We start from the raw sequence: 12321 nt of genomic DNA, 5'->3' as shown, positions 1-12321 counted from the left end.
AAAATATAGAATTATAGTCGTTGCTCATTGGATTTGGAAATAAATCCGTTGGGAGAATGGGGGGCTAGGACAGTGCTTGGCTGCTTGCCATTGGTTAGTGGGGACTGGGGACTGGGGACTGGGGATGGGACAGGTCGGCAGGGGCAGGGGGCAGGGGGCAGGGCCGCAGGGGCAGCAGGCTTTTCAGCCTTTGCTGACCCCTAGGAGGACTTTTCAATAAATAAATAAATATATATATATATATAAATTAATCGGAATCGGACCGGAACGGAACCGGAATAAATCGGGATAAACCGGTACCGGTACACCGGTATCAAATCGTGATACCGTTCCATCCCGTGTACCGGCTCACGGTGTCCCGTTCCGTCCCGAATACTATCGGATCGGAACGAACCGGAATGGTACCGGTCCGATGCCCAACCTTAGTGGTGAGCCTCCTTGCATTTCAGAGGACTCTTTTATTCGCTTTCCTAGTTTTTCTTTTATTAGGATGTCGTGGGGTCTGTCCCAACATCCATCTCAGTATTATAGAGGCTTCATAGACAGTAGTTGAGTCTCTCATCTTTGTTATTTGCAGATTCTTTATTTTGAGACAGAAGTTGCCAATTTGGCTAAGAGGTTATCATTTAAACTATTACATGAGTTTATTTTGTTGAGTTAAGTCTTCTGCTGAGTTAAGTAAGCCAGGCCAAGGGTTCGCTTGGGGCTAGCAATGGTCTCTGAGTGCCAGTCTCGCCCAGGGTGTAGGCTCGGGGCATGACATATATATAGTTAATTAGCCTCTAACCTTATGTATCTTTTGATGATATATTATGAAATAGCATTTTGGAGCTTCTGGAACTACATTTTACCTCATTGGGTGTGTTCCAAACTAACGAAAATAAGTGGGTTACTTACTTATTTTCTTTTATTCGATAGGTATGTGAAAAAATATCATCCTAATGTATTTGTATATAATCTAGATAAATACTAGTGGAAGTAAGGTTGGGTCCGGATATGGGTGTGGATGGGGGATACAAGGATGAGGTGAGGATGAGGTGTGTTGGAGGGTGAGGATGACATAAACAATGTGGAATGCCACTTGTTTTACCTGCATGCATTAGAAGAGTTTTTCTCTTATTTTTTCTTTTTCATCTTTAAGGAACCTTCTTACCAATCCTTTTTTTTAGGTTTCTCACTTGGTGTCCGGAGCCTACATTGGAGAACTGTAGGGGCCATTCAGGTGTGATGCTCCCAACAAGATTTTCTCCATACCCAGTGCTTGAACTCGAGACCTTTAGTTAAGGATAGAACAGTCTCACAATTGCACTATAATCCATGTTGGTGGCATTCTGACCTATCGAATATGAAAAAGTTGAATTATTCTTTTTGAAAATTATTTTCCTGCATATAAAAAATTATCCCTTTTTTGAGTTTCATACCTAAACTAATGGAATGCTATTTCATACCTAAACTATCACATATTAGTTAGAGAAACACCTCAGTGGTTGTAATAAACTAATCTCTTTTTTATTTTAAAAAAAACGGTCACATGACATTTCACATGGATAAAAAATTTCACCTTGGCAAAATATAAATAAACTATTAATATTAGTTAAAAGTCAAAGAAATTGATTCTTTTAAAATTTAAAATTTAAAATTTAATAATATTTCTTTAATTGATGAATTTGTTTATATAAATAAGATTTTGACTAGATTAATTAGGTTTGACTGAACCATAGACAACTTTTCTAACTCCTTGAGCCATATCTTCATATATTTATTTTCATCTCATCTCCATTTAATTTATAATATAAATGCAGTTGTTAGTATATGTAAAATGAAAAAAAAAAAATTATTCTACACACAAAAGGGCAAAATGAATTAATTGCATGGTAGAAAGTCTATTATGGGTTGATTGTTTAATTGACCTTTTACGAAAAATTACGAGAAAACATATGTCCTATATTTACTTTATAAACTACCTTCTTCTTCTTATTATTATTATTATTTTATAGAGACCATGATGCTTCTCATTTTCAGAAATTTTCTGTAGAAGATAAAAAAAAAATTAAAGATGGGAACATTTGTTTAAAGTTCTCTTTCTCCTTGTGTTGTTTTCCATTGGCAATGCAGGTAGCAATTCTTTAATTTCCTACTAGACTTCTAGACATTTCATTTAGTCTTTTATAAATCAATTCTTTATATATATAAAATCTCTCCTAATTTCTTTTGTCTATCTTTGTTAGTTTCTGGCTCCTAATTTCTTCTAGAAGAGCTTATTGAATCCTGGGGGATACACCTATACTGGGTTAAATATTCTTAAGAATAGTGTTTGACACGCCTCAAGCTTTTGTAAATTTCATACAAGTACCCGTAGAAAAGGTATTTTCTGCAAGATTTTCAACCGTCTTTGATGTATGTGACACGATATATTCTATTCTGAATCAATTAACATGTTTGATTTGGTTTCTTTATATAAGAAATGTATTATATTTGAATTATTCTTAAAAGTATATCACCCTAAATATAAAGAAATTAAAGAATTATGTATATTCATAAGTAAAGTGATCAAAAAGACCGATATCAAGTAACTATAAATTATGTATAATTATTCATTTATAGTAAGGATTCAAATTAGATTTTGTTAATAAATAAAGAATGAAACTAAAAAGGGAAAAAATATAAATCTTCAAACAAAAATGTGTACTCTATTTCTCAATAATCAAGACTTTCTAGAAGCAGAACTCAAAATCCAAAGTAGATTACAAAAAACACCAGATTCAAAGTATATATATATTGCCCAAAAATCACCAAATTCTTCAGCAAAATTACAAAGAAAGTGAGTTTTCATACTTCCACATTCTATTTTTTTTTCTTGTTTCTTCTCTTTTGTTGTGTTGTTTCGTGACGAATATTTTTATGTAAAATTCATTCATGTTTTGATAAAGCATAGATTTTTCTTGATTTTTTTCTGAAATTTTTTGGAGTTTTATAGCATTCTATTAGCCAATCCTAAACTGTTGTTCATTCATTTAATTCAGGTTGAGAAGAGAGATACATTGAATTCAGTCTCAATTTGCTCTTACAATGAAAGACAGTGATTATGTCATGGTGAGTTTGATACTTTCAATTTTTAAAAAATATTTCTGCCTATTTATTCACTTTTTCTTCTATACTTTGACCTAGCAAGTGTTACTGCTTTAGAAAAATGATTGTTTATTTCTCCTATCATGAATTTGAAATCATTTTTCATTTGTTTCTTTAATCTCTCATTTGATAATAGGGCAAAACTCTCTTGATATATGTACGAATTGAAACAATCTTATCTTAATAATCATCATACTATACAAAAATTTGGTAGCCCCAAATTTAAAGTTGAAAAAAGAAAATATTCTTGAAAATTTGAAGGGTCATTTTACCATTCATAAATTTTTTTTACCTTCCATTAGTTGATTAATTTTAACTTAACAAGAAAATATATTCTAATAAATACAAATAAAGATATAAAAAGTTGCACTATAAATCATCTAATGATGAAAGGATAACATGATAGGACACTTCGATTTCTCCTTATTAAATTTTGTCCTATGGACAAATTGAGAATGCTTAGATTTCATTTCTTTAGAGTAATGTCTATTAAATGTTTCGAAATTTCTTTTACCTTTCAACACTTATTATTGTTTTAACTCTTAGGTCTACATTCATCTGACCAATTCAAGCTAATTTATCCAAGTATTCTTGTTGAATTTTACTTTAGTTTACTGCAGTAATTTTTAATATAATAAATTGTCTAGGTTTAAGATAAATTTGATTTTTATTAGGTTGTTTTAGTTGTTGAGAAATTCTAGGTTTTTTGAATTTTGAATTGTAGATTTTCTGCATACTGTTTGGTCAAATTGGATATTTAAACCCCTCCTATGCTTAATAACATTATTGAGAGTATTTCAATCAATTTTTTTGCTCCCCCATTTTTAAAAACACCAACAATGGTATCAAGAACTTTATTGATCTTATGGGATCTGTGAGTTCTTCCAAAGAACTATCATATCATTTTTAACTAGTAAGGGCTATCCATTTTAACCCATCAGGGCTACTTTTAACCCAAAAGAGCTATTTTTCAGCCCATTTTAACCCTATTTTTAGCCCATGCTTTTTTCAACGCACAAGCTATTTTCAACCACTTTTTAACTTTAAAAAATGGCAAACATAAGTCTCTTTTTGAACAAGCGATAACAATCAAATTTGGTCGGTGAGAATAAAATCATATTTTGAAACTTATGTGATATGTGATGGTTAAAAAATCGTTACAACAACATTTTGTAAATCCTATAAAAGGTCAAAGTAAAACACTTTAAAAAGAGATTTTAGACACAACAAGGTTATTGATGGCGTTTTTTAAGTACAAGGCTAAAAGAAGAAAAAGAAGAAATTTTTAAAGTTGAGTAACAATAAAAAGAATTCAACAACTGTCAAAGCAAAAATTGAAGAGGGGTATTTTTTCAATTGCAGTAACTAAAGCAAAGGAGAAGTGTTGCATTTTACTTTACTTACTGCAATAATTATTAATAAAATAATTTGTCTAGGTTTAGGATAAATTTGAAATTTAAATTTCTGATAGGTTGCTTTAGTTGTAGAGAAATTCTAGTTTTTAAAAAAAAAAAATTGAATTGCAAATTTTATGTGCTCAAATTGGCTATTTAAATCCCTTCTATGCTTAATAAAATTATTGAGAGTATAATTTCAATCAATTCTTTTTTGCTGCCCCATTTTTAAATCACCAACAATTCTTAGCTTGATGAATTATATATCAACCAACCTTCTCATCCCTTCTCTCAAAACATGGAGAATCCTAAGACTTGAAATTTGAATAGTGATATTTATTTGAAACAATCCCGTCGGTTTGGAAAAATTGTGCTTCTTCAATTCCTAGATGTTGGAGGATTTATAATTATGATATATTTGCTAAATAAATTTATCAAACTATTTGTTCAACAGAGATTAAAATTCAACGAACAAGTTTTCAATTGATGAGTATACAAAATCATAATTCTGAAAAGGTAGTGTAAACTTTGCTTAAAGTTTTGAATTATCTCTGCAATTCTAAAAGAGGTTCTAGTGATACTAACAACTCCATCCTTATATCGTCACCAAGGAAAGTTCGTCCTAAAATAATTTTCATATTTTCATGAAAAGAATTTGATCGTGCACATGCTAACATCACCATACTTGCTGGTAGTAAGATAAAATTCAACATCGACTTCACCTAATCCATTCTATTTATCAGTTGTTTTCCAAATCCTTCACAAATTGAAGAAAACAAGCTAGCTAGTTCCACGAACAAGAAGAGAAACAATGAAGAAAAAGATTCATTAGTTTTTATTTGGGTTTTAGTACAACTGGGGGAGGATGTTGGATAACTCAAGATTTTTTGTAGAATATGCATCACTGAAAAGGACATAACAGAAAGATCTCTGAAAAAATAATAATTATGTTTTGACTATAGATGTTAGTTCCTTGAACTAACTGACGGATGAATATTGTAACTTTTTGGATAGTAAAATGATGTGTTTTGTTCATTAATATATCATATGGATGTAACCTACCTAAGTTTAGCCTATAGATCAGAGATGCCCAAAACTCCTCACAAACACATATTCCTTGCCTTCATAGTGGAATTAACTTTTGTTACATTCACTAGATTTTGAATTAATGACCTGATAGCTAGGTTTAATGTTTTCTGGGATATTTTCATAGTTGTAATGCTTAATCTAAGTATGGCATAGGAAAAACAACTATAATTGAAAAAAGATTTTTTCTCCCACTAATTTGTACTTGTACTGGGAAATAAAACTGTTATCCTATTCAATTTTTCTAAAAATAAAAACAAGTCCATTTATTCTTTTTCCTTGTTTTCTTGAATTGGTAAAGGAATTTCATACATAATATGTTCTAACTTTTTTTTTTTTTTTTTTTTTTTATTATTATTATAAGGAGAAAGCCTCACATAGTAGTTATGCTCCTAATTAATTGAATTGTTTGTTCCTATTTTAAGACTTTGCTTATCAACTTTAAATCCATTAGTACTTTAGAGGAAATATTTTACTTTTATGAAAACGTGAATTCTTGAATTTAAATTTATACCTAGATTGATCTTGTCTTTTGTTTGATTCCACAGATCTTTGGAATGAAAATTGAAAAGGGAAGGAAATCCCCCGTGAGAATGGTGCAAAACCAAAAATTCGATGTAGAAAATGAAGGGAAAAGGGGAGAAAATCTAATGCTGAACAAAAAATCCGATGAAGACAATAACACAAAAAAGAAAAAGGATCTATACGACTTTGCTGAGAAGACGATACTCAATGGTAATTAATTAGAAATTACTCTTATAGAGTTATATTAATTTCTACTTTTATTTTTTGGATGGTTATGTTAGTAAATGGGGGGGGGGGGGATGTAGATGTAGTAGAGGCGTATCTTAATTTAATATCAGCAAGTATTGTGTCCGTTTTTGTACATGATTTGTTTTTTCCTTTTTTTTTATCAAAACAGTTTTTGCTTATACATTAGAATGATTTTTTAGATAGTTTTCAAAACATTACTTTTTAAAGTGTCATTCAATTTTTTCTATAAATGCCTATGTAACATAAATCTAATTCCTAAATGTTGAACTTCATATAGAGGAAGCTTCAAAACCTGGAGCAACTATAGATAACATGGATGACAATGCTGGGATTGGTGTATCTTCTGGATCTAAACGTGTTCATATATCAACTTCGGAAGTAAGTGTATTTTTCATCATATTTTGCTCTATGTATACTTAAGTAACCTGCATACACTAAAGATAACGTGTCTTCAGCTTGCTAAGAAAGAGGTCCAGACCTCCCTTCAACAAAATGATATTGTGCAAAGTCCATCACAAGAAAAACGACAAAAGGTATTACAATAAACCATAAGTTTATACTTTCTGCACCTACTTTGGATAGTTAAGAAGATTAATTATGTACAGGGACTCATTTATTTTTCATTAAGATTAAGAATTATGAATCTGACTGAATATTAAGATGTGTGTTGGAATCATGACCTCCATAATTCTTCTAAGGATGTTTTATGGGTTATCTGATCCTTAGAATGTTTAGTAGTTCAAAGTAAGTACGTTTGTAATTGCCCAACAGTTTCACTTTCAAACTTTTATTAACTCAATAAAACTTCAAACTACAAATAATTACAAACCAATGTAACCTAAGAAATTATAAACTCTAATTCCTAGACATAAAACACAAACTCCCAAAAGTTTATGTCCCAGATCTTCAAGTTGCCCCCAACTCAAAGATCCAACAACACTATATTTCATAGCAAATAAATTACGACAACTTTAACAAAAGACTTAAACTAAATAGAATAGAATTCTTCAATTATGTTCTTCGCAACACTTCAACAAAACTTCAATTTGAACTCCCTCACAATAAGACTATGTTTTACTCGTATCTCTCTGTGTAAGTGCACAACTTTCTTTGGAGAAAACCTTGCTCTATTTATAGAACAAGAGTCCCTTCCTACTTCAACTCTACATCAGCAAACTTGTAATGATTTCTTTTCCTCGTGAGACTTGGAATACTTGTAGTGGTTCCTTTTCCTCATGGGACTAGGAGCACTCTATTATTTCCACCGCCTCAACAATATTCTTTCTCTCTATTTCCAGTTGGGATTTGGTCTTCTGCGATCATGATTGTGGAGCTCGTTCCTTAAATCTGGCACTCATCAAAACCTATCTTTGGCTAACAATATGAATTAAGATCTAGATGTAAGAATTTGAATGCTTATCTGAATATTAAGATAGTCTATGGATATGAACACCAAATGATTAAGTTTGTTTGTTTTCAGTATCTAAATGTTCATATGAAATTACACTGTATCAATAAAATATTATAAAATCTCATTTTAGCAAAATATTTTTTTTTGATAGAAAATAATATCCGAAAAAACTATATTTTATATAAAAGTTTTATTAACTAAAATACAAATAAAACTTATATATTAATATAAGAGTATACCACGACAAAATAACATGAATTCTTTAAAAAATTAAGCTGATGTCCATCATAATCTCCAAGTGACTTAAAGGCTAAAGTTGGCTTTGTCGACTGTAATTTCTTGTGTGTAAGTATATAAGTAAGAGATTCTCTGCGTTCTTGGTCCCTGATAAGTTTTTAACCATTTTTTGTTATATTCACATATGTTTGAACTCCGTAAACATGGATTAGTTGACAAATAAAACCAATAAGTAAGGAAAAAATACTCATTTTTCATGAGATTGATTACATATATAGAGGCACCCTTATGCTCAAACTATTTATTTTAGTCATCAATGAGTTTGCAAAGAGAGATTTATATTGACTTCACACATATCAGAAGGTAAAGCTGTTTTCTTTAAAATCGTAAATGGGATAGCATAAAACACAGTAGCAGCTGAAGAGGAGAGAAAAAAAAATGGTATGTGGTTGAGAAGAAAAGTAAGTGGCATGAAAATAACGAGTCTCTGAATAGTTATAAGACTCTTTTATAGATCTGATTCGTTCATATTTGTTTAGACCCATTAAGAGGTTTAAAAGGAAAGAAACAAATGCACTTAATGGGCAGAGTCTTAATCATTCAGATTTAAACCTTAAGAACAAATGCACTTAATGGATTGATTTGAATGATTAAGATTTAGACCTCCATTAAGTGTAAACAAATGAGGCCAGAACCATTTCATAATTTTTCGACTTGAAGGCTCCTTTAGCAGCAACATCTCTTGATTCTAATTACAAATTCCTCATCATTAAACAATATCTGTTGTATTAATATTTTATCAGTGCTCTATTTGCTGGAGCTAACAGGACTTCGACATCGATTCATTGGATTAATCTGCTATTTTTTCTTATTCTTATTTTTTAGATGGCTCTTGGAGGTAACAGTCGTCCACCAGCTACACAACCTCCTACAAAAGCTTCTGCACAGTGGAAAGATCCTCCAAATGTTGAAAAGAATGATGAACTCCAGAGATTGATTATTATTCCCGATGGATTGGGGTAAGTATTCATGTAATCTTTTTAATAGTTCTGTTAACAAGTTGAGCCTTATGTCAAATGAGAAGTGAACTATATACTACTTTTGCTAGATTATTATATTTTGATGTTTGATCATATTTAGAAGTAAGATCAGTCAAAGTATTATTCTATTAGATTATACAACCAATAATATAGTTTGCAAAACAATAAATATCACATTCAGCAAACATGCTAGTTTTAAAATTATTTAAAAAGATACTAGTTTTATCCTTCTATTCATTTGTTTTCATTTTGCAGTAGCTTCTCTATCATCACAATTTTAAATATAATGCAGGTTTTATCCTTCTATTCAGTCCGCGAAGGCTATGGTTGAATCAATGTGTTCGGTTTATAACGAACCATGGAGGTACTGGAAAGAGGTTCCGTTGAACATTAGAGAGAGAATGTTTGCTGAATTCAAGGTAAAAATAAATTAATTATCTACTTGAACTGTTTAATAACTCCTTGGTCTCAAACAAGTTAATCAATCTAGATGCAGGACATATATATTTGTGATGTATATATTGTTTAAAGAGAAACACTTCTTATATTGGACATTTATTCAATCTAAAAATTCAATTATATGCAGATGAAGTGTGCATGGTCTCTCGACCATGAGGCAAAGATACGAGAAATTTTTTTCCGAAAATGTTCTCGTAGGTTGAGTGATTTGCTTTGGTATGCCCGAAAACATGATAAGAGGCCATCATGGATTCGTGAAGATATATGGAAAAAATTGAATGAGTATTGGGCCTCTCCAGAGTTCAAAAAAAAACACACGGTGGAAAAGAAAGCTCAAACATCTGTTCTACCCTGTTCTCCTCAGCCTTCCGATAAGGAGGAGTAAGGTACTTTTAAATTAGCTTGAATTGAGATTTAAAAGTAGGATTTGTCATAATTTTATGGTTTATAGTTGAATGGGCCTAATGCTTAAGAGTTGAAAACAATGCAATTCATGTGTACGAGTTTGTCCTTTCTTACTGGAGTTTGGTAAAATTTTGTGTGATTAATGTTGTATAAGTATAAGATCTAAATTCGGAAAATTCCTTATTTGCCTTAAAACCAATTACTTACTATGAAAGAAATAGAACATGCAAAGAGTGGAGTAGATACACATGATTTATAAACCTTACCCCTTGTTAAGAAATATATGGCTAATAGATTAACATGATAATAAACATTTACTATAATAAAGTCATATTTGATTGTTATATATAAATATATCCTTGTATCTAATACATTTTCATTTTTTGTATTGCAATATTATTGTGATTGTATTATAAATGCATTACCTAGTGTGTTGGGTTATTCCACCAAAACACTGTCTCTTCTCCTTAAATGTTTTCTACTAAACGACTCTAATGATTCTTTTTTCTTATCACAAAACTACCCTAAAATTAAAATCTCTGTGATTATGTAATCTTCATAATCATAAATTATTTCAACACATTTTCGGCTCCAGAGTCTAAGTTAATTGTTGATTTGTTTAGCTAAAATGTTTGATCTAAGATTCTTTATGTCCTTTAGTTGCATTTCATCGCAATCTTCAAGCTTTGTGTTGATTCAATTGCTCTACGTTCATGCACTATCTCATTCTATTGTCTTTATTTTGATTTTTCATGGCAAACTACATTTGACCCTTTTGAGGGGATTATACATCAAACTCCATGTAGTAGCTTACAAGCTTATATGTCGATTTTAGTATCTCCTACCGTTAGTCTTTTAGTTATTGCATGACCATGTATTTATGTATTTTCATTATGTACATCTTAGTTCTGTGTTATTTTACTTGGTCATTGCGCTAGCATGTCTTATAGATTCATCATGCTTAGTTATTACATTTATCATGCATTATCTTACATACTCAATATATTCAAAGTACTAGTTGCGTACTTTCTTGCAATATTGTTTAATAATATAGGTTCTGACACTCAATATCTAGTTTGCAGTTAATTAATACTATCTCCCGTGAGCGGCAACCGAGTTGGTGAGTCCTCATCTTTCTGAGGACAACAATTATATTTCCTTTCAGTCATACTTTCAGTTTCAGACAATTGGAGTTAGCTAGGGGTTTGTCCTAGCAACTCATATTAGTAGAGATTTTTAGACAAGTCAGATTAATTTAGCTATGTGTACTCAGATATTCGTCTATTGATATTTTCTTATCTTAGTGTCATGCTAGTCCACAAGGTTTACTTGGTGTCATTTGTGGCTCAAAGCACCTTGTCACGATTAGGGATAGTCTCGAGTCGTGACAATGATTCTCAACAACTAGTTGTTGTCTTTAGTACATCTAAAAATACTAATGACATTAGTCGCTTGATTCAACATCTGAAACTTTTGGCAAATTTATTAAATTTTATAATATGATATTTAATGTCTTTGATTCATCTTTCTCATATTTCCAATCGAAAGGGGGTAAAGATTACGATAATACTCAATTTATGTTCATATTCCATGATAAGAGAATTATTCACCAATTTTATTACCCATATACTCTCCCAACATAAAATGGTCATGTTGAGCACAAACATCACCACCTCAATAATGTCATTTGTTGCTTACTTTCCAAGAACTAGCCTTTGCATCATTTTTGCCTAAAGCTCTAGTTTATGCTACTTATATTATTAATAGGATACCATGTCAAAATTCTAAGTTCTCCTCACCATTTAAATATTTATTCCAAAAAGAGCCCAATTTATGCCTTATCTATTTTTCTCTAATCATTTCAATGCACTATATTATATTTCACGTATTTTTTCCAGCTATATGAATTTTGCTATAAGCAATGTTTTAAAAAGAAAAAGAAACAAAAGGAGGTTTGTGTCTTTTTTTGATGAATATGTTTTCATAAATAACGAGATTTTGTTGTAACACCTTAAACTTTAGTCAGTTTTTAAGTTTTGGGTCAACTTCAAATGACCATAACTTTCATCACAAGATGAGTTATGTCACACCCCGAGCTACCCCCGAGACGGGGACACGGGACCTAGGACCACAAGTGATCCCAAGCTAACCCTGTTGGCATGATCATGAGCATACTAAAGATAATAAACTGATGCGGAAGCTAAATCATAAATAAATCTGAAAAGATGGGGAATACCCATATACTATAGCTGAATATATCAAATCTGAGAGTTTAATACAAAAGAAATATCAAACTCAAAATACTAAGCTGAATCTAACTATGTCTGAAATAAGCCTCTAAACTGACTAGAAATGTTGGGACATGCCCCAACTAGATCTAGCAAAA

The 12321-nt window shown here is 31.1% G+C and overlaps 1 protein-coding gene across 1 annotated transcript; it reads left to right on the top strand.

The window, feature by feature from the left end:
• The first annotated feature begins 6146 nt into the window (after positions 1-6146).
• Positions 6147-9915, top strand: LOC107063090 (uncharacterized). The gene is made up of 6 exons (XM_015314526.1): positions 6147-6344; positions 6661-6761; positions 6839-6916; positions 8917-9050; positions 9364-9490; positions 9658-9915. The coding sequence occupies exons 1-6, from the start codon at positions 6167-6169 to the stop codon at positions 9913-9915; spliced, it is 876 nt and encodes a 291-aa protein (XP_015170012.1). The 5' UTR covers positions 6147-6166.
• The last annotated feature ends 2406 nt before the right edge of the window (positions 9916-12321 follow it).

Source organism: Solanum tuberosum, unplaced genomic scaffold (genome assembly GCF_000226075.1).
Source record: "Solanum tuberosum cultivar DM 1-3 516 R44 unplaced genomic scaffold, SolTub_3.0 scf00304, whole genome shotgun sequence".
NCBI classification, from domain to species: domain Eukaryota; kingdom Viridiplantae; phylum Streptophyta; class Magnoliopsida; order Solanales; family Solanaceae; genus Solanum; species Solanum tuberosum.
The sequence above is the reverse complement of the archived record's forward strand: the minus strand, read 5'-3'. Positions and strand labels throughout refer to the sequence as shown.